The sequence below is a fragment of the Dermacentor variabilis genome, chromosome 9 (genome assembly GCF_050947875.1).
Source record: "Dermacentor variabilis isolate Ectoservices chromosome 9, ASM5094787v1, whole genome shotgun sequence".
NCBI classification, from domain to species: Eukaryota; Metazoa; Arthropoda; class Arachnida; order Ixodida; family Ixodidae; genus Dermacentor; species Dermacentor variabilis.
The window spans coordinates 147046657-147070129 of NC_134576.1; the positions used below are offsets into that span (position 1 = coordinate 147046657).

Genomic DNA, 23473 nt, shown 5'->3' on the forward strand with positions numbered 1-23473 from the left:
TGCACTAATTGAAGTGAAGAGTGCTAATACGAGTTTGTATGGTAGACATTTATCTAATGAATGCTGCAGTCAATGCATGGGTAACGGCCATATACCAAGTTCATTTTCTATAGAGTGATGTAAAGCAAGGTTTAACAAATTAAAGACTTCACAGGAAAATGAAAACATTTACCTAATCAAAACTGGACAAACAAATGTCTCAGGTTGGAGCCAATGTTTCAACAAGGGTATTTGTCTTTGTCAGAGCAACAACTGCTCTTGTCACCAACATTTATACGCATAATTCATTTTATACTCAGAGGCGAGGAGCATTAGGAAGTGCAAAAGAGTAAGGTGAGAGCTAGGGAACCGTAAGTGATCAAAAGGAGGGATAAGCTAATAAGGGCCACAGTTTGGGCTAGATGGTATTTTGTAGTAAGTGCTGGTCTGTTTCTTATCATCCTGTCTATTGCACTTTTACTGTTATTAGATCAGCTAAGATAGGGAAGGATAGACAGATAGGATAGGGTTCAGTGACTTGCTGTTAGAACACCCCATGTGACTGCCCTTCATTTTCTGCGCCCATGCCCTTTCTTGTATATATACACACGATGTGGCAACGCAATTAAATGTTGTTGGAAGTCAGCGCTGTGTATGTCGTCTTCGCAGTCCTTGTCTTTCGCGCTGTACATTATTTTTGATCATGAATTACCAACTAGCTCAAGCAACCACCCTAGAACAATGTATAATTTGCATGGCCTCAGTATCAGTGGCGTAGCCGGCAATTTTTTCAGGGGCAGGTGGGGGCAATACTACAGGGAAAGTCAGAGTGATCTGGGCAGGCTACATACTAACATAACGTTTCGAGGGTGGGCACATGCCCCATGTGCCACCCCTGGCTACACCACTTCTCTGTACAACAGTTGTTTGAGTTGTTTGAACAGGACTAGAACTTATTTTTGTTAATATTTATTCATTTTCACTACAGGAAAGCTGCTGCTTTTGTTTATTGAGATAAAAGCGAAAAGTAAGAAAAAAATATTTTCTTTCTGGTACAGCATCTGCCAGTTATCCCTATCAAGGAGCTGTTTTGAAAAAAATAATAATCATATGCGGATCCCACACACTGTGGGAATCTATGTAAGTGAAGCTTTCTGTGCTGTTTGCTTTTAGCGACGATAATTAGTGGTGACGTTGATGGCAAATGTTTAATTTCTCCAACTTTTAGGCCAACACAGCAATGGTGAGTAGATGTTAAACGTAACCTTGCATGCACCACTGCTGTTTGTCAGCATAGCACACAGAACACACAGAAAGAGGTGTTTGCTTGAGGTGGTGGTGTGCACCATACTTCATAATCTCCGAGAGGGTTGAGCATATTCATTGCTTCACACGGCACATCGAATCGTGGCAGAAGTATTAAATGTTATTTGAATTATGGGGCTGTATGTGCCAAATCCAGAATCGGATTATAAGGCACGCCGTAGTGACGGACTCCATATTAACTACGATACTGTGGTGTTCATTAATGTGCCCCTAAATTTAAGTGCATGAGCGGTTTTGTCGAAGACAACAGGACAAACGCTATGGCTACCGTCTTTATGAGCGAGACTCGTTGCTTCCTCCGAGTCCCTACCAGTGCCGGCTTTCCCCACGCTCACTTTCTCCACCTCTTGAAGCGCCTCGCAACTACCGTACAGGGCGCCGCTGCTCGCCCTCCCCTCTCCGACGCTCTACATCACCCCTGCAACCGGCCACCCACACAACTGACTATCGACCGGAAAACTAGATGGTGCAGTTTTTGGAGGGAAAGCTGCATGGCTCGCACAGACTATAATTCCTCCAGCCTGCCCAGCCCAATACCTTATTCGTGTGTGTAGAAGGTGTACCAATTCTAGCATTGATTCATATGGGAGCAGCTATTTTTATTATTCGCGCTGACTTGTGCTCTCGTCTATGCAAAGTTATTACACGTTACAATGGAGCTCTTCTATGTGTTGCAATTTAATTCGGCCATCGGTGCAATGCACCATTCGAGTTTTGATTGATGGGATACGCCACTATATCCAGTTCACAGTGCTGACTTCCTGTGTTCACATGCTTATACTAGGGTGGGACTTTCTCTCTTCGGCATTTGCTTTCATCTTGTGCCGTCAATGCCTCGTTAACTTTACAGAGACCGACAATTCCGACGACGTGCACAAACCGCGCCTTCACTTAGAAACTGCTGATGCTTTTATGGTGCCACCTGGCTGCGAACTGCTTCTTGTAGTTAACAATGACATCACCGATGGTGACGTTTTGGTTGTACCGTCAGCCCGTTGTCTATCCAAAGGGATTGCTCTGGCACCCAGCCTTGTTCGCTTCACCAATGGCATGGCCACTTTGGCTGTACTCAACACTACCACTGAGCCAGTACTGCTTCCTAAAGGCGCTGTTGTTATGTGCGTCTTGGACACTCAGCCTGTCCCTGTGCTTACCTCGGCTACTGCTGTTTCACAACCACCCACAGCTATAGATGCGGTCCCTGCTTCTGTTCTCACTAGCGCCATCAGCACCGATCTAATGCCACAGCAGACGGAGGAGTTACTGGCGTCATCCAAGCATAAAGACTCCTTCGATGTGCACTTTCCTCTTCTGGGACAGACTTCTGCGACGGCTCATTGCATAGACACAGATGGAACTTCCATCGTGTGCCAGCGGCCATATAGTGTTTCTTCTACCAAATGCCAGATCATTGATACTCATGTTGCCAACATGCTGAAATGAAGCATAATCTACCCTTCTTCAAGCCCTTGGTTGTCACCTGTCGTTTTGGTGTGTAAGAAAGACGGCTCAGTGCGATTTTGCGTAGACTACTGTGCCTTGAACAAAATAACCTGCAAAGATCTACATCCACTGCCCCAAATCGATGATGCGTTAGATTCATTACAAGGCACGGAGTATTTCTCCAGCCTTGATCTACGCTCTGGATACTGGCAGATCCCCATGCACAAAGCAGACAAGGAAAAAAACTGCCTTTGCCACACCCGATAGACTTTACGAATTTAATGTAATGCCTTTCGGCCTGCGTAATGCTCCCGCCACATTTGGGTGGATGATTGACACCGTACCATACTACGGGGCCTAAAGTGGAAGACTTGCTTATGCTACCTTGACGACATCGTCATATTTTCGTCGACCTTCCATCAGCACTTGCAGCGCCTCGACGAGGTCCTGACATGCCTCTCAGCTGCTGACCTTCAGCTGAATACAAAAAAGTGCCACTTCGCCAGCAAAACAATTAAAGTACTTGGACACCTTGTCAGCAAGGAGGGCCTTCGACCTGACCCCGATAAGATTGCCGCTGTCCTTTGCTTCCCCAGACCTCAACACGCCAAAGACTTGCGTAGCTTCCTTGGCCTAGCTTCCTATTTCCAGCGCTTCATACGTAACTTTGCCACCACTGCGGCGCCGCTCCATCAACTCCTTCCTTCTGGAGCTCCCTACATGCGGTCGGATGAATGCCAAATTGCTTCCGACGCCCTCAAGCGTGCCCTCACATCTGAACACGTGCTTTGTCATTTCGACAGCACCGCACCCACTCTTCTACATACTGATGCCGGCAACCCCGGTATCAGCGTTGCTCTTCTGCAACGTCAGCAAAATTGCGAAGAATATGTGGTTGCATACGCAGGTCACACGCTAACAGCTGCAGAGAAAAATATAAAGTCACCTAGCAAGAGTGTCTTGCCATTGTTTGGTCCGTCCGAAAATTTCAGCCTTATCTGCATGGCCGCCACTTTACGGTCGTTACTGATCACCACGCCTTGTGCTGGTTGGCGACGCTAAAGAATTTAATGGGACAGCTCGGCCGTTGGACACTTCATTTACAAGAATACGACTTCGACGTCACCTACAAGTCTGAAAACAAACACCAGGATACCGATGCTCTCTCGTTGTCCCCTACCACCGCCTTCAAACGCTGCTTGCTTCCCACCTTCCATGCGCAAACCACAGGACGCGTCTTCTGCACTTCCTTCACTCGCTACTCTCGACTGGCTCCCATCCAGCCATTCTCATACGTTTGCATCTTGCCAACGTAGTGACTCCTACTACCACTCCATTATGGAATGTGTTCGCGGATCATCTTGCACACCTAACACTCGGCTCCGTCGATAGTTGAAGAACTTCCAAGACCGAAAATTCGATGTTATACCCGTACGTGTTTCATCCCAAAGGACACCGTTGGGTTCCTGGCATTCCCCGATCACTTTGGGCCTAGATATTGGAGACCTTTAACAACGATCTCACTGCCAGTCACTTTGGTTTCTATAAAACCTATAAGCAAATCCGCAGCCGCTTCTCTTGGCCTGGACTTCCAACCAGCGTAGCGAAATACATGGCTTCCTGCTCACTTTGCCAACACCGCAAACGACTGACCTCACCACGAGCTGGACTGCTTCAACCTGTCCCGTGTCCTGAAGGTCCATTCACAGTCGTTGGTATCAACCTCTATGGATCGTCACAGCGGCAGACCACTTGACACGGTACGCTGAAACAGCCACACTATCTTCGGGATCCGCAGCAGTGGTTGCAGCCTTTTTCTTGGAAGCCATCTTTTTACGGCACAGAGCCCCACGTGTCCTATTGAGTGACCGCAGCAGGACCTTTCTGTCTCAACTTTTCAACGATGTTCTCCGTGCATCCAATACCATCCATAATATGACTTCCAGCTATCACCCTCAAACTAATGGCTTCACAAAGTGCTTTCATCGCACGCTGTCCGAATTGATATCAATGTACATCAAGCCTGACCACACCAATTGGGATGTCATTCTACCATTCATCACTTTCGATTACAACACAGCCGTCCAACGCACTATGGTGTAACACACACACACACACACACACACACACACACACACACACACACACACACACACACACACACACACACACACCTCCCTTCTGGACGGTTGCACGCTAGTAGAAGGGTAAGCGCTGCAGTTTCTGGAGGTTATTGTGGCGACGCCCAGGGAGCTCCAGAGAGCACAATACACATTCGACGCGATGCAAAGGTCCAAACGAGTTTTACCCGTCGCCTATCCTCTCTGCCACGTTCTTGTCTCTGGCCCACCCCCCGTAGCGGTGTGCCAAACAGTAGTCATAGAGCAGCAGGTGCTGCAGTGGGAAAGTCTAAGGAAGAGGCAAAGAAAGCTTCGCTTTAAAAACGCAAAAAGTAAGCTGGCCTAAGCGCCCGTCCCTTTCTGAATGTTTCCAACCACGAGAACTCGCGACTTGATACAAACGATGAGCACCTGCCGAACGCAAATACGTAAACAAATTCTTGCTGTTTGTTGTTTGCTTGTTGTGGTACGAAATTCTTGCTTGTTGTGGTACGACAGCATCCGTATCACAACGCAATCTGGCGGCATCGAAGGCGTGCCGTGCTAGGGAGCTAGCCTTGCCCTGCTCCTTTAATTCGGTTCGGAGTGCATCACCTGTAGAGCTGCATGCGACTACTGACAGTGTTTATCGACAGGGCGTAAAGGGGCGAGCCCACATTAGCGATGTTTATGCGAGCTCGCCAAGTGTACTTGCATACACAGCATAGCATAGCCGCACCCACCTACAGGACACGCTGATCTCAACTTTGGTTACAGGCGTGCAGGCAATCGCTGGAGTGAACGGCTGAGTCGGGTTCGCCATTTCGTCGTGGTTCGCGGTGCCTGTACGAGCAGTCAACACACCACAAAGCGCATTTACAATGCACCACAGTCTAAACAACAACCGGGAGTTAGAAGCAAGCCACAGAAAAAATCCGGTACAGAAACGATGGTGCAAGCATAGTGGACCAAACGGCGCTCTCTCGCTGAGGCGTCGCGTGTGTAAAAATTGTACGAGGGCGTTGCGAGCGAGGCATGGGGCGAAGAACCGCTTCGCCCCAAGCTCACCATGTTCCCACCCCTTACTTGGCGACTTGCCAATTTCTTCCTCCACTCTAGTGACTATATTCGCTATTTGTTCAGCGTTCAAATTTGGACTGGCCATTTTGCTTTCGTTGCTCTCTTTCCCAACTACATATCCCATTTTCAAAATGATGCGTTTATGGTCACTCCCTATGCTGCTAAACCCTTCCTCATCGATGACCATTTCTCTCAACTTATCATGAATTCCTTCTGTCATCAGACAGTAATCAATGGTCGATTGCCGGTTTCCCACTTCCCACGTGATCTGTCCTTCACACTTAGGCCCTGTATTCACGATCACGAGGTTATGTGGTTATGTTGCTCGCAAAGGTCTAGCATTGACTTCCCGTTATTGTCGGCATAGCCATCTAAATCCTGTATGTGGGCATTCATGTCACCTAATAGGACTATCTCAGCACCATTCCCGAAACCCCTAATATCAGCGCTTATGCATTCCACTAACTCTTTATTCTTCTCTGTGCAATTTATTCTGGTCCACAAATACGTAACTCCAAGCCAAGTTTCTTTCCCACTCATTGTACCTGATAACCAAAGATGCTCTTGACATTGTGAATTTACTCTCTTCCATTTGGCTCCCTGATGGATGAGCATTCCGACTCCCCCTCCCTTTCTTTCCGACTTAGTTCTGTTGCACCCTTCCCATACATAATTCTCAATAACTGGCGGCTCTTCTGAGTCTCTAAGGTGCGTTTCTGTAACCGCATACACCCCTATTTGTTCTCTATGTAACTGCTCCTCGAGGTATAGTGCTCCTCGAGTATAGTTCGAGGTATAGTAGCGGCGCCTGGTGGCGGGGCGGGAAACGACATCTGGGTCGTACCAGCTTGGGTCGTATTGAGCCCTGGCTGTGGCGAAGCACGTTTCTAGGCCGAGTTTTGCGTCGATTCGCACTTTTTTCTGCCCTGTTGCGAGTGCGAAAAAGCTCGTCACTTCTTACAGACCACACCGACCACGCTGCGAGCTCGTCGCAGCCTAAAGTTTAACGAAAACGGACTCTCCGTGAGATGTAATGCTGGAAGCAGAAGGAATCGGCGACGCCGATCCGGAGAGACCTAGCTCTGCCTCGAAAAAGCGTCACCGTCGTTACTTCTACGTCGTCGGCTGCCATGAACAAGAAGGCCTGAATCCCAACACCAGATTCTACCGTTTTCCTTCAAGGCCTCACGAAGCGGAGCGTCGGGCGCGCTGGCTATAGCTGCAGTTCGTCGCGCTGGGTAAGCGAAACTTCGCGCCATGCTGACTGCTTCGCCTGTCTTGAACCTTGCTTATCTGCGTTCTAAAATTTGGTCTTTTGCACCTACAGTCCCGACGGCAGACCGACGTAGCAGCAGGCATGGCTGGTGATTCACGATTCGAGACCCGTGGCCACAGCGACAATTAACATTCGACCCGTGTGAAGTGGTGCGTGCAAATGAGCATAATTGGTCGGGCTGATCGATTCGGTGACAATTCACTACCCCACTACGAGCAGCACAGGTTAGAGAGTTAAATGTGCTTATCCTTGACCTCAAGCCAGCACGTTGAAGCAGCGCAGCAAGGTAGTATTGATTGCAGTACATCAATGTTCGAACACTGTAATTAAAAGCTACATCAAGCCAGCAGCACGAGCTCGCACGATTCGCACGTACGTTACCGCGAGCTCATAGCGTTGCATCAGCTATTTATCAATTGCTAAAGGGACAGATGGCCGCTACTACAGTGCAGCAAGCATAACTACTTGTCTAGCGGCATGCAGTCAACAAAGATTGCAGGAGGCCCGCCGTTTCGCGGCATGTCGAAGGACCGCTGCCGTCGCGGCGCGTACGATCCTGCGCTCGAGTAGTTCGTACATCGCGGCATGCTGAAAGACCGCTGCCGTCGCCGAGCGTACCGTCGTGCGCTCGAGCAGTTCCGTACACATGATGCCGGCTTATCGCTGCTGTGAATTCATTTACAGCAAGCATTTCCTCGCGTTTGTGTGCCTGAATCTAGCAGCGTGCAAATCTTACCTAAAGTTCAACTTCGTACGCGACTCGCTTCACTTGCGATTTACACCGCGCTAAAACTTCGCCGCTTATTTCTTGAACGGCGTACACGTATTGGCCTCGAGCTCCACCACTGGAAAAGCTGGCGCCACCGTCGGCGTGACGTGCTAGGAGGGATCACGTGGACATAGCGGCTGCGTCGGCTGCTTCGGGCGCGCCGAAGCGAGCTGAAAACGAGTTTAAATTGCCTCGTACGCTGCGGTCCTCATTTAGTGGCGAAATTTTGCCGCTTCGAGTGTCTCCTTTACAACGCTTCAAAGCACTACAATAAGTAGCGGCTGCCTTTGAAGGCGCGCAACATGGTAGGCTACTTCTCGGTGCCGCAGGGCCGGACGCACGTAACGGAGGCCGGCGTCAGCCTTATTCACACGTAGCCGCAGGACAAGAAGCTGCGTGAAGCTTGGCTCGCGAAACATAAAACCGGCAGTCATCGGCTACAACTCGGGTATGCAGCAAGCACAGACGCGATGAAGATTTCTGCTACGGCGCCCGGTCTGCGATGTTCTGTAAACGCGCACTGAGACGCTCGCCCGAGTCCGCTGCCCGACTAATGTCATGACGGTTTGGTCTATGAACTTGTCGATGCTATAGATATTGGCAAGTTCACTGGAGTGGAAAGGGAGCGGTAAGAAGCACATATTAAAAAAAAGCATGGCATATGGTCACGTTTGTGTTATGAATTAATGCACTGGATTACAAAAAAGAAGCAGCGGGAAATCGCACGCTGAGAACACCTATAAACATACAGTGCGACGCAACTCGAGAAATAGTATTGAAACGACCAAGAATCTAGAAGAAAAAAAAAACATTGAATCGTCGCGAAGGCACATCAGTCTCCGTAGGCGTCGAAGTCTCTACAATGAAAATATTTTTGAACAGCTCAGATAGCGCCCACGCAACAATGGTTGCTTGTATACTGTCAAATGATTCTGCGGCCTAAAGCTCATGGCACGTTGCGAAAACGCGCACGCGGCGAAAGCGAAACAGTGCGCGGACAAGCATGCAGACGCGCAGTCGGTCGCTGCGAATCTGTGCGATCGCTTCATTGAGGCTTCATTCTATTACGCTCTATTTAGTTATACAAACACTACCAGAACATATTTCAAACATATTTTGCTCTCAGCGTTTCCCTAGCTTTCACACAAGAAGCCGGTTCGGGAGACTCCATCGCGGCGACCGCGCGCAGTGGCGTTCACTGTACGTATTCGGTAAAGAGATAGCGTCTGTAGACCATCCTGTGCTTTCTGCTTGCCTAAGATTATTAGTTAGACAATAACAAACTTTTCTCGTTTCGAAAGTACTTACAGAAATGTCCGGGAGAGCTCCCGCGTGGTGTTTTAAGTGAGCGCTGACAGCAAAACCTATGAGGAGCGCGCCACGTGATCCCTCATACTACGGCAGCGAGGCGCTTCCGATAGAGGGCGACTCCGTAACTCCTCGCCGCCAATACGGCGTTGCATAAGTTATTGCCTTTACGCAGCGTGCCACCCCTGAAAAAAATCTTCCGCGCCCGATATTCGCTGCAAGCCGCGGTACAACAAAACCGAAAGTGGCGGGTCCATATTGTAAACGTGCTTTTCGAAGCAGACGACCGAACTTCGTACTACCCAGTTGAGGACAGAGGGCGCTTTTTAGCACCATATTTTTTTTTTAGCACCAAGTTTAGCAAAGAAAAATCAGCAGTCATGATTTTTAATGATAACAGTTGCGGCGAGCATAAGATACAGGAGGCCACGCTGGAGATAGTCGATAAATACAAGTACCTTGGGGTGTGGATAAATAATGGCATTGAGTATCTGACAGAGTACGAAAAATATCTAACGACTAAAGGTAACAGAAGTGCAACGATTATGAAGAGTAGGGCACTGTGGAACTACAATAAGTACGAGGTAGTACGAGAGATATGGAAGGGGGTAATGGTACCAGGCCTGACTTTTGCCAATGCAGTTCTATGTATTAGAACAGAGACCCGGCAACAGTTGGAAATTAGGCAACGTGGTGTGGGTAGGCTCGCTCTCGGAGCACATGGCAAGACACCAAATCTTGGAGTGCAGGGGGATCTGGGATGGTCTTCTTTCGAGGGCAGAGAGGCTAGTAGCAAGATAGCATTTGAGGAGCGATTGAGAAAAATGGAGGAAATTCGGTGGGCTAGGAAGGTTTTCAGTTACTTATACACGAGGAATGTTGACACGAGGTGGAGGAAGCGAACTAGAAAATTGACAAGCAAATACTTGGGCAGTAGCGGGGGAACAAGTAAGGAATCATCTGTCAAGAAAAAGGTTAAGGAGGCAGAGAGGGGTATGTGGAGTACAGAGATGCAAACCAAATCGGCATTGGAGACATACGGGACGTTTAAGCAAGAAATAGCCAAAGAAAATATTTACGATAACTCTAAGGGAAGCTCATTGTTGTTCGAAGCCAGGACAGGTGTACCGAGGACTAAAACGTACCGAGCCAGATACCAGGAGATAGATTTGGTGTGCGAGGCGTGTGGAGAGGAGGAGGAAACGGCGGAACACCTGATACTTGCTTGTAAACAACTTCACCCTGCAGTTGAATCTAACGGGGAACTATTCAAAGCCTTGGGTTTTAAAGACAGTGAAAGTAGAATAGACTTTGAACAGGTAGAAATAACTAAACGGAGGCTATCTGATTGGTGGACAATATCAATGCAAAAGTAAAGGAGTAAATACATAGGTATGCATGCATATAGAACCATTAAAGGCTAGGTGGCGCTCGCCGCCGCCGCCCGATTCAAAGGGTTGAGCCACAATCATCCATCCATCCACCCATCCATCGATTCAAAGGGTTGAGCCACAATCATCCATCCATCCATCCTTCGCAGCGCCCCCTGGGCAATGCAAGAGCCCCATTCTACGTCCTTTGTGTTTTTCGCGCGCTAAGTTATTATATTGCTGTCGGTGCTTTTTTCTGGAGTCGTTTATGTGCACTCTCACATTCTCTTAGTCTAGAAAACTAATACTGTCTTTGCGAATTGCTTTCTGAATATTATACTTTATGTCCATCCAGGCGGGGCGAAATTGCTTACGAGTACTTCGGGGACATTGCTTGTTAGCAAAAAAGGCCATCTGGGACACGGACATATTTCAGCTGCTTTCCGTCGTCTTGACAGATGTCACACCTCGCTGTACGAGCTCCCTTCTTTTTTTAAGAGTTCAGAGTTCATAGGCTGTGCGTAGCCTGCACAACGAGCATCAATGCCATATGGCTGCAATTACTTTGCCTACGCCAATGCAATTGGCTTACGCGATGCCACAGTAAGAGCGGGCGCGAGAGAGAAAATATGGGGGCTTTAGCTCCTTGTAAAAGCCACCCATCTGCCTACGCACTACGGAGGAGGTTTCTTAGCGCGTGTCGTATGCGTTTGTCCTCTAGACGAGTTTGTTTACGCTCCGCCACTCCATGGCTGCCCGTGCGGTGAGGCTGTGGACACGGACGCCCGATTTGGTGGTCGCTTTCTCTGAAGGGGCATGGTTCCGATTGGTGTTGTATAAGCGGGTATAGGCAGGATTCCGTAAAGGCTACTCAACAATAGACCATATTCACACTATCAATCAAGTGATAGAGAAATGTGCAGAATATAACCAACCCTTATATATAGCTTTCATTGATTACGAGAAAGCGTTTGATTCAGTCGAAACCTCAGCAGTCATGGAGGCATTACGGAATCAGGGTGTAGATGAGCCATATGTAAAAATACTGGAAGATATCTATAGCGGCTCCACAGCCACCGTAGTCCTCCATAAAGCAAGCAACAAAATCCCAATAAAGAAAGGCGTCAGGCAGGGAGATACGATATCTCCAATGCTATTCACAGCGTGTTTACAGGAGGTATTCAGAGACCTGGATTGGGAAGAATTGGGGATAAAAGTTAATGGAGAATACCTTACTAACTTGCGATTCGCTGATGATATTGCCTTGCTTAGTAACTCAGGGGACCAATTGCAATGCATGCTCACTGACCTGGAGAGGCAAAGCAGAAGAGTGGGTCTAAAAATTAATCTGCAGAAAACTAAAGTAATGCTTAACAGTCTCGGGAGAGAACAGCAATTTACAATAGGCAGCGAGGCACTGGAAGTCGTAAGGGAATACATCTACTTAGGGCAGGTAGTGACGGCGGATCCGGATCATGAGACGAAAATAATCAGAAGAATAAGAATGGGCTGGGGTGCGTTTGGCAGGCATTCCCAAATCATGAACAGCAGGTTGCCATTATCCCTCAAGAGAAAAGTATATAATAGCTGTGTCTTACCAGTACTCACCTACGGGGCAGAAACCTGGAGGCTTACTAAAAGGGTTCTACTCAAATTTAGGACGACACAACGAGCTATGGAAAGAAGAATGATAGGTGTAACGTTAAGGGATAAGAAAAGAGCAGATTGGGTGAGGGAACAACGCGAGTTAATGACATCTTAGTTGAAATCAAGAAAAAGAAATGGGCATGGGCAGGACATGTAATGAGGAGGGAAGATAACCGATGGTCATTAAGGGTTACGGACTGGATCCCAAGGGAAGGGAGGCGTAGCAGGGGGCGGCAGAAAGTTAGGTGGGCGGATGAGATTAAGAAGTTTGCAGGGACGGCATGGCCACAATTAGTACATGACCGGGGTTGTTGGAGAAGTATGGGAGAGGCCTTTGCCCTGCAGTGGGCGTAACCAGGCTGATGATGATGATGATGATGATGAAGCGGGTCGCTTTTTTCGTCGCGACGATAGATTGGATTTTTTACAAGTACTGCTCCATGAAGGGCACATGTAACCAGCAAACAGAGGCCTCAGGAGGGCACCTGAGGTTATAATAAAGCAGGCGGCGCAGGATCTCCAGGGCACCCAAGGGGTAGCGGGGGGATCAAATTAAGCTGGAAGCAGGCCGACCCATAGGTTGGGGCCGCGGAGGCCGAAGCGTGCCAGGGGGTGTGAGGAAAAAAAAATTGGCTGTCCGCGCTAAGAAACTCCTCCGTAGTGCCCAGGCAGAGTCATATATTCAAACCCTTTTCCCGTACTCGCTGAACTCTACGGCGCTATCAGCAACAAACTCATACAGGTACCTGGGAGTCGAGATAACTAACAATAAACTTGGGTGGACCATATCACGAAAATGTGTGCTAACACTTCCTGAACATTTGGTTTCATCCGAATGGCGCTGGATATGTCCCCTCTATCCATCAGGCAACTAGAAATTACGAAATATACGTCCGCTCTAAAATGGATCGTATGCCTAAGCCATATGGAACCCTCACCACGTTTACTTGATTCAGTCGGTCGAAGCCATTCAGAACCGGGCAGCCCGCTTCATAACTTTCCAGTACTCACCTTGGCACAGTGTTACCTGGACTTGAACCCCTAGCACTCCGCCGCGAACTTGCAATGCTCTGTCTTTTTCATAAATTATTCTTTAACTTTCCTGCACTGCGCAAGAACTTATGTGCTCCGTTACACTTATCTCACCGTTTGTTCAACTCCCTTAGCATACAGCGTTTGCATGGTTCTTCCAACGCCTTCAACAAATCCTTAGCCCTAGAAGCCACAGAAGAATGGAACAATCTTCCTGAAGCCGTGTTTTCAGATTCAAATCCCTCCAAATTTGGGCAGTTACTATCAGACCATTTGAACCCAAAATAGCCACTTTTCCTCTCCCAGCAATCCGACTTGCTTGCGTCATCGCCTATTTTTCCTTCTCTTTTTTGCCACTTTTGTTTAGTTTTTCACATTTACGTGTATAGTTTTCTTTTAATTTATGCGACTCAGTCTGAGATATTTTCGTTGTTCTGTTTATACCTGAGGTTTTCTACACAGTTTATCATTTATTTTTCTGTTACCTTTGTTTGCTTTTTTTAGCTGATGTATGGCACCTTCCCATCACTGTCTCCCCCCCTTATGTAATGTCCCTGAAGGGAAGGGAATACTAAACGATTATGATGAGCAAAAGTCCCCACATTTCCTCTCTCGCACCCGCTCTTTCTCGCGCATGCGCGCGAACGTCCGGCGTCTGCGCAAGCGCCATGCCTCGCTGTACCTACTAGCAACTGTAAATATGCAACCGGGGCAGGCCACTCCAGTGCTATTGCCCTCGATTATCTTTGGCTTCAACAAAACGTGCAAGTGGTTCTGGAAGACTTCCGCGAATAGAATTGGAATAAGAACCTGAATTCACCAAAATGGCCAGAACTTTGTATCCTTAATTATGTATCATAAGGTGAGAAATATGCTGCGGGAGCAAATGTTTTCTTACAGAAAAAGAAGCAAAGAAATAAAAAGTGCCAGCACGAGGCCTTCAACTTTCCACTTCTTTGAACCCATCGCCAATAAAGACAACTTGAAGTTGCAGAAACAGGCTTCTCCACAAATTCGATATTATTGTGGTGAAGCCAGCTTTGACAAACAATTTTTATGAAAGCTACGTGCTTCTTTAAAAAGAAACCTACCCTTTTCCAGAAGTTTCCGGAGCCAGAAATCCAGCCCCATACACACAGCACCATCATGTAATTGTAATAACCCGTAACACGAATTTGTTTAGAGTTTTACAGACATAAGATGTCTGGCATGGGCACATATAGCTTGTGGCATTCTCACCATGCACATGTGACAATGTTACAAATGAATTACCATAGTGTTCCTGGCTCCCGTATATGGCGCAATGTCATGTACCTATAAAAGCAGTGGGTGTTTTGCAGTGCTTCATGGTTGGTGGGAACTCGCCCTTTGCTCGAAGGAGATACAAATGGCAGGTCCATCAAGCACTTCTGGGATGAGCCTCTCTCGAGTACTGAACTGCCAAAGACTATAATGGTGGCTGGCATATAGTGACAGTCCATTTTTCTCAAGAAACACCCTAGCCATGCTGCCAGTGGCTTGGTGTGCAGACAATGATTTTTCATTTTTCTGCAACAGCAAGTACAAGCTCAAAAGTGGACGTGCCATGTCTGTCTGTCCTTTTGGTTATACACCACCACCATCGTCAAGTTGTCATCGTTACCGTGCTCACCTTCAATCTTGCCTGAGGGTGAAGAAAAACAAAACTGCTTTTTGCTCGCCATCATGGCTGGGATTCGAATTCATGCCCCTGCATAAATGTGCAGTTAGGAGGTGGACGCAATAACCACTGCACCATCGCACAGCTTTCGAGCTAGAGCTTGGCAATTTGTGCAGGTGATGTACACTACACAGATCATAAGTGGTGGCCACATCTGTGTATATACTTAGGAGGCCACGAGATGCAGTACTGCAGCAGACAAGGAGAATGTTATATGCATTACAAAGAATAAGTTATTCTTGAGATTATGGCAGTGTCCACTTTGAGTGCCTGCTGCTGTTGCAGTAAATATGAGTTCAAAGTCAGTGGAATTGCTGAAGTCTGCTGATTATTTATTCTTTCAGACAAACCAGGCGAGTATCAGTGCCAAATGCTTTATTTTACAGAGCAGACAACATGTTATCCTGATACAATAAACCAGTACTACACTAACAGTAAATGGCAGACAAACTTTTTTAATGCAGTTCAAACACGCAAGTTGCTGGATTGTCAACATAAACTGAAAAGCAAAGAAGTTTTATCTACTGGCACACATATTTATGTGTTCAGAATTGCCTGTACTTGTGTCATTGCTAAAACAAAGGCCCAGATGTGCAGCTACAACTTGTTTAGAAACCATCTGGACACTGCAGTTATTTCCAAGTGCACTCTGAATTAATTATGAGCAATAGGTATTTTAACTTATATTCCCAGTTTGCATGTCACTTTGTGCTGTTGGATGCTTAGTCTATAGTGCACATGCTTTTGTTTTCAACATTATGCACAAAACATGTTCTGGGAAAGATGGCACAGGATAGTGAATGAATTAAGAAGTCAAGGCAAAAGATACAGAAAGCACACGGTTTCATGCTAAGGTTGTTGGACAGAAATTTGGCACTGCAATTGTTCAGCCATAAGGAGCACATGTATACGTTTAAAAATTGGCATGGATTCATTCAGAAAGCAATCGAAGCTTCTGCATCATTCTTTCTGGCTCAAGTGTGTTGTGTGTAGTAACTGGTTTTTTTATTTTTGATAAAATAAAGAAAAGTAAAGGGTCATCTGACGTGAAGCGTCCCATATGCCAAAAGTGACCATCATTGAATTTCTTGAAAAAAATTGGGATAGATGGCTATTCTGTGAATAAGGTTTCACCAAAGTATTTTCACTGAAAAAAAATTTTTGATCTTTTGGTTCCCGCTCACATGGGGAAAAGACATTCACCCGCAAAAACCAAACCTCAATGAAACCCATGACCGTGCGAGAGAACTTGCCTGTCGTGATGGTCCCACGGCCTCTGAGGGGCTAGACATTCAGTTTAATGACCCACTACTCCCTTGCCAAGAAATCACCTCACACTATCGAAAAGGCAGAATCAAATACCCACTTCCGCACGTCAAACTCGAATGCGCACAGACGGCCGCGTTTCGAATGCTACAGATGGACTCGTATCCATCACGAGGCCTACTAAATCACTACAACTGAGACATCCCGCCAAATTGTCCAGACTGCCCAGAACTTTATTGCTCACTCTCGCACATGCTATGGCAATGCACTGCATTACCAAAGGGCCCTGCTTCCAGTGAGCCCGAATGGGAAGAAGCCCTGAAAAGCCCGGACCTCAAACTGCAGTTCAAGGCCATCCAGAAAGCCCAAGAACTGGCGGAGCGTCACCACGTTCCCATACCGACTTGGGTGTTGGCTAGGATTTCGGCCCAAGGAGCTCCCCGCGTAGGATCTCCAATGGCTTAACACTCCTCAGGACCTCAATAAAGTTCTTGACTGACTGATCACGTGAGCACTCTTTGAAATTTCCACAAAGAAGCAAAAGTTGGTTGGAGGTAAATATTTTTTATTCAGGTTTGAAACTAGGTGCAATAACAAATTTTATTTTAGAGCATTGTATTGGCATCCTTCTTTCACATGATATCATAATTGAATGCATTTTAGAATTTTCCACGTTTATTTGGCTCAGTAAAAAAGCAATAAAAGTTGCATTTTCAGACATTTTCTTTGCATAAACTGCGTTATGTTTTGAACTACCATAATTTTTCTCCCTTTCTGGCTGTTACTATAGTGCCTGCTAAAAATTATTTGAAGTTATTATTAAATATATATTTTTGAGAAAAATACCTCCAAAGTTAGCAATAAATGAATTTCTTGTGATATTCAAGCCAAATTTAAGCATTAAGGCCCTCCAGGTAAAAATATGTCAGATAGCTAAATATATGTACTGACCTTTTAGCTTGTGATTTAGAAATTTTTGTTCAAGTAAATTTTGTCTGAAGCAAGAAAACAATTTTTGAAGTTAACAACCAATATCACCAGAAGGCACTGCGTACATGCCACCACTCTTGTCATCTGCTCGTCATCTGTGCGTTGTCGTCTGCTAGTATACAGGGTGATCATTTTTCAGTTTTCTGGAATTTTTAAAAATCGCCTGTTGCAGATACCATAGTTCTAGCCTTGAGCTGAATTGTTCAGGGAGGCAGACATTACTAGCATCAAAAATTGAAACACATATTGAACGAAGCAACAAGCATACACTAATTAACTTCATTAATTATTGAACAACACATACTGAAATTTACTAATTTTAGCCGCAGAGATTGTCAGGCGTATCCACTTCGAATAAATTTCCAGAATGCCACCAGTTTCAAAATATATGCCATTAAACTTTCCGTAAAAATTTACTGCTGGTCCATTTACTTTATTCAACAAAATGCTCTTTTATGCATTCAAGCACAAAAGTGACTATTTCGTCCCATACTTTGGGAAATGATATCTCGAAATTGGTGTCATTCTGGAAATTAATTGTAATTGAATACGTCTGACAATCTCACTGGCTACAATTTATAATTTCACTACGTGCTATACAGTAACTAAATAGGAAGATAATTAGTGAATGTTAGTTAAGTCGTTGAATATGTGTTTCAAATTTTGGTGCAAGTAATGTCCGCCTCTCTGAATAATCCAGCTCAAGGACTATAACTGTGGTATTTGCAACAGGCGATATTTAAAAATCCCATAAAACTGATAAATGATCACCCCGTATACTAGCAGCTGTCTGCTGGGCGGCAGACGATGAGGAGAAGAGCAGACAACGACGCACACATGATGACAAGCAGATGACGAAAAGAGCTGCGGCATATACGCAGTGGTGCCTACTGGTGATATTGGTTGTTGACTTCAAGAATTATTTTCTCGCTTCAAACAAAATTTACTCAAATAAAAATTTATAAATTATAAGCTAAGAGGTTAGTGCGTATATTGAGCTATGTGACATATTTTTATCTGGAGGGCTTTAATCTGGACTGAATATCACAAGAAATTAGTTTTTTGCCAACAGAGGTATTTTACTCAAAAAGTAATTAATTAAATGTGGTTTAATGGTGCAAAAGTGGCTAAGGCTATGCTCAAAAAATATATTTTTTAATAGTTTCAAATTATTTTCAGCAACAGGCAAAAAGGGAGAAAAATTATTGTAGCTGAAGAAATAACACAGTTAATGCAAAAAAATTCTAAAGATGCAACTTTCATTGCTTTTTACTGAGCCAAATAAACATGGAAAATTCTAAAATATGTTCACTTATGATGTCATATGAAAGAAGGATGCCAATAAAATGCTCTAAAATAAATTTTGTTATTGCACCTAGTTTCAAACCTGAATAAAAGAAATGTACCTCCAACCAACTTTTGATTCCTTGCGGAAATTTCAGAGCGCTCATGTGATCAAAAATTTTTTCCGACGAAAATACTTTGGTGAAACCTTATTCACACAACAGCCATATAGCCCAATTTTTTTCAAGAAATTCAATGATGGTCACTTTTGGCATCTGGGACATTTCACATGGGATGACCCTAAAGTGAAGAAAATTATTGCTGACTGCACAGCAACCGTCTAGCTGCCGACAGCAGTGGAGGTAGGATTGGGGGATAGGGAGAGACTAGTTAGGATGAAGAAAACACTCTAGATTTCCTTAAAGGAATTCAGTGTTTTGTGCTCGGAATTAGTTTGATTGCATAATTTTCAGTGCTTAAATAAATGCGACACTTTTGAGTGTGCATGTCACCAAATTTATTTATTTATCAATACTGCAATCCCCACTGGGCATTTTAGCAGGCTGAGAAACAATACATATGTAAAGTGTCGTATCGGCGCCGCCGCTATCAGTGCGTGATCGACAAAAGACAGGAGACGACTGTAGTCCAAAACGCCAGCAAGGGGAAAGAGCCCCATCTTTATTTCCACAGCCGTTTAAGTAGAACCAGCGTGACGTCAGTGACACGTGGTTCCATACATGCGTCAGGCGCAATGACTCGGCGCGCCCTGCGGGAGCGTGCTTTCAGCCGCAGAGAAATACATTCCAGCACATCCCCCCTTTTGCAAAATGAAAGTGGTTTTCGCGCATGACATTTAGCACACCCGCACATGAACAAGAAGCAAGAACCCTCAGTGGTAATCTACCACGAACAAAATCTTATTCATCAATTCCCTATCGAACTGGTCGCTTAACCACTCTACCAGACTTGGTCACAGTCACTGAAGCAGAAGGTACGAAAGTTGAAGTCATAGCCCTCGATGCTAAAGGCAACGAATCTGTTAAGGTAGCGGGTGACTCCCTGTTCGTAAAAACCAATTCGGATGAATCACTTTCGTTTGGAAACTCGTAGCTGCCTTCTGCCTTCCTCTGTTCTGGTAAGTGGTTGAGCATTCGTCGGTTACGCCGCAGCGTACTCCCATCCTGGGTGCGTATTATGTAGGACCGCGGTGTAGCGGCTGTGGCGAGCACCGTTGCTCTGGTCTTCATGTCCGTTACCCAAACAGAATCACCAGCTTTTAGTTTGTTCAATTCTTGGGTTCTGTGGCGCCTGTTGTAGTACCGTGCTTGTAGCTTCTTTTTGGCACTGTCTTTGGCCGCAAGATTACGCAGCGGTGGCTGCACTGGACCACGCAGCTGCGGCGCCATTGGAACCCTTGTCCTAAAGACGCCGGCCCATGAGGATTTCAGCCGGACTAGGGCCAAGAATGCCTGGGGTTGCCCTGTAGGCAAGCAGAGCCAAGTACGGGTCCTTAGATTTAAGGATCAGGCGCTTAAAATTGTTTGCACTATACGTTCAATTTCCCCCTTAGCCTGAGGGTACCTAGGGCTAGTAGTGACGTGACCAAAGCCATAATCATGTGAACTTATCAAACTCTGTACAAGAAAATTGTGGTCCATTGTCTGTCACTACGGTCTCCAGGATGCCATGGTGTGCAAAAATGCTTTTTAGCCTTTCTATCACCACCCTAGCTTTTGTTGAGGGAAGGAGGGCTACTTCCGGATACCATGACAGGTAGTCGACCACGACAAGATAATGACAGTTGTTAATAAAGCACAAGTCGACCCCAACTCGTTCCCATGCGAAACTTGGCATTGGGGTTGAAATCAATGGCTCCGAGTTCTGGCTGACAAAGCGCGCACAAGTAACACATTCTTTCACTTGCCGCGCAAGTTGTTCGCCGATGCCTGGCCACCAGACCAATTCCTTTGCCAAAGCTCTAGTTCTCGCGATTCCCTGATGTCCATCATGTAGCTTTTTTAGTACTTCCTTTCTTAGGAACTGAGGTACCACCAGTCTGGTCCCTTTTAGCAGCATGCCATTGCATTCGGCAATTAGTGCTCTTTCTTGCCAGTACAAAACTAAGTAGCAAGGAAGCTTTGGTTTTTTTGGCCAGCCTTGGCGACACAACTTAAGCAAGGCTTGACAAACGACGTCAGTCTTTTGCACATCGCATATTCTGTTAACAAAATTGTCACCCATTTGAAGCCCTTGCACACATGCTTTCACGAAAGACGACACTTCCGAGACGGTCAGTTCACCGGCTAGTTTATCTTCTTTCGTCGGTGCTCTTGAAAGAGCGTCCGCCGTTATCAAGCTTTTACCGGGAACGTATACAATATTAAAGTGATACCGCATCAGCCGCATTCTGAAGCGCTGAACCCTTGGCGGCAACACATCAATAGGCATTTTACCTAGCAACGAAACGAGAGGTTTGTGATCTGTTTCAAGCATCACCTCAATACCTCTTATGTATTCGTTGAATCTATTGGCAGCCCATGTTAACGCAAGTGCCTCCTTTGCCACTTGCGCATAGCGCTGCTCAGTTTTCGTCAGTGACCTTGAAGCAAACGCTATCGACCGGCGCTCGCCATTGCGTTGTTTCTGGAAAAGGACGGCACCGAGACCGTAAGACGAGGCGTCCGCCGAAAGAATCGCGGGAAGGCGTGGATCGTACATAGCCATGCACTTTGCTGAGCAGATAAGAGATTTCAAGCTTTCAAAAGCCATGCTCTGAGCAGGGCCCCAAGCCCAGTCGGTTTCTTTCTGCAAAAGCTCCCGTAGCGGGGCAGTGGTTTGCGCCAAGTTCGGCAAAAAACGGCCTAGGTGGTTGGCCATGCCCAGAACACTGCGTAATTGCGTTATATCAGAGGGTGCTTTCAGCTCTTTAATGGCTCTGAGTTTGGCCGGATCCGGCTGTACGCCTTCCTCGCTGAGTAAATGGCCCAGAAAGCCTATGCTTCGAACACCGAACACACACTTTGCTTTGTTTAAGGTAACGTTAGACTGGGCCAACTTAGCTAAGACGTTCGATAGTCTAGAGTCATGTTGCGCTTTGCTGTCGCCAAAAATGAGAATATTGTCCATCAGGTTTACGACGCTAGGAAGGCCTGCCAGGATTTCAGACATTCTTCTTTGAAAATACTCTGGAGCTGATGTAATCCCGAATGGCAACCCAGTGAAACAGTACCGCCCAAACGGTGTAATGAACGTGGTCAGTACTTCTGAGGCCTTGCTGAGTCGCACCTGATGGAAGCCGAAATTCGCGTCTAATTCGGAAAATCATTTTGCACTGGCAAGAGAGCCCAGTGCTTGGTCGACAGTAGGCAATGTGTATCTTTCTCTTAAGACAAGCTTGTTCAATTGCGTAAGGTGTACGCAGATCCATACATCTCCCGAGTGCTTTTGTACAGGTACAATGCCGGCACACCACTATGTTGGCTCTTCGACTTTACGAATGACGCCCATTTGTTCCGTCTTCTCGAGTTCTCGTTTTACAGGCTCCTGAAGCGGTATAGGAATCCTGCGCGGTGCGCTTATTGCCAATGGAACAGCATTTGGTTTAAGCCTTATTGTATACTCCCCGGGCATACTGCCCAAGTTGTTGAAAACCTGAGGGCACAAAACTTCGTAGTTGGGTTCCTTGTGAGCTACAGAGTCAACGAACTTTATGACTCCCAACGCTTCGAGAGCCGGCAAACCCAGCAGTACATGGCGCAAAGGACAGACCACATAACACGTTTGGCGCGAAGTTTGTCCCCCCCAAAATATATCCGCCTGAAACTTGCCCAGAACATTTAAGCGGTCACCGCTAGCGCTCGTCAAGACCTCGTCGGCCTTTTCCAAGCTTGTGGGAAGTCCCGGAAATGATGCTGGAATTACGGACACTTCTGCGCCTGAGTCGACCTTTGCAAAAACAGGCACGGAGTTAAGTAATACCTGAACGTAACGCGCTTTGGCGCGAGGCGCCTCGACCGTGCCCAAAAAAACCTCCCCACTGTCCTTTTGTACAGATGACACTTGTACCTTTCGCTGGTAGCCTGGAGAAGTCCCTTTGAGGCACGCCTTGCCAAAGTGTCCCTTTAAGCCGCAGTTGAAGCACCTCTGGCCTCTCGCTGGGCAGGCTGTCCTTGGGTGCGAGTTACCTCCGCAGAAGATGCACGGTCCCTCGGAACAAGCTGATGTCGGCCGGGTTTCCTTGCTGCGTCGCGGTTTCCTGCGGTAGCCCATTGCGTCGACATTGACGTCCTCACATGGCTTGCACGGTGTGTATTCGTGGACTTCGTTGCAGTTTCGAAGTTCTTGCTGCTGCTGAACGGTCTCTTTTAGGCGGGCCCTCGCCAGAGCTGTTGCGAGAGACAGCTTGGGATCCATTTGGAGCGACTCGGAAAGTTTTTCATCCCGCAGGCCGACGATGAACTGGTCCCTGATGAGGCGCTGCTTGAATTCTCCGAAGTCGCATTTGTCCGCCAAGATGTGTAGAGCAGTCATAAACTGGTCAATTGACTCGCCAGGCATCTGGTGCCGCTTGTGAAAGCAAGCGCTCTCGTAGACAACGTTGCTCTCCTTGATGAAGTAATCGTCGAACTTCTTTTTGACCAGCTCAAATTTCTTCGAATCTTCTGCAGAAAGATTGAAGGTGGCGAAGATGTCCCTTGCTTGTCGACCCATGGTATAAAGCAGAGTGCGTACTTGTGCCTCTTCCGGGCGCTCATTCAGGCCCGACGCATAGCGTTAGTCGTCGAAGTGCAGTATCCACGCCGGCCACTCTGAGGTAGTGTCGAAGTCCAGCGGTGGCGGCTGCTGAAGACCCGGCGGCGATGCAGTGGCCATTGCAGCCTCCCTTTCTGACGACGTCTCGAG

General features: G+C 46.6%; 2 protein-coding genes across 7 annotated transcripts in view; both read right to left on the reverse strand.

Annotated features, from left to right (window-relative positions):
- LOC142557785 (copine-8-like) overlaps positions 1-7962 on the reverse strand; it is a 54429-nt gene extending 46467 nt beyond the window's left edge. For 2 of the 6 annotated variants that reach the window (XM_075669897.1, XM_075669895.1), the window contains exon 1: positions 5591-6164. In XM_075669897.1, the coding sequence (XP_075526012.1) occupies positions 5591-6147 (557 nt within the window). In that variant the 5' untranslated portion in view covers positions 6148-6164. Of the gene's footprint in view, positions 1-5590; positions 6168-7939 lie in introns of those variants that run through there. The other 4 variants (XM_075669899.1, XM_075669898.1, XM_075669900.1 and 1 more) reach the window with 4 other exon arrangements.
- Positions 7963-19990: 12028 nt separating this feature from the next.
- LOC142558584 (uncharacterized) lies at positions 19991-23281 on the reverse strand. The gene is made up of 2 exons (XM_075670715.1): positions 22637-23281; positions 19991-20080 (listed from the first exon to the last, which is right to left on the reverse strand). The coding sequence occupies exons 1-2, from the start codon at positions 23279-23281 to the stop codon at positions 19991-19993; spliced, it is 735 nt and encodes a 244-aa protein (XP_075526830.1).
- Positions 23282-23473: the final 192 nt, after the last annotated feature.

What these genes read in the sequence shown, in the direction of transcription:
- LOC142558584 (XM_075670715.1), bottom strand. Translation starts at nt 23,281, where the DNA reads ATGGGTCGACAAGCAAGGGACATCTTCGCCACCTTCAATCTTTCTGCA. An exon ending in CTCCAGGCTACCAGCGAAAG is followed by an intron (nt 20,081 to 22,636) that starts GTACAAGTGTCA and finishes CTTAAATCTAAG; the next exon opens with GACCCGTACTTGGCTCTGCT.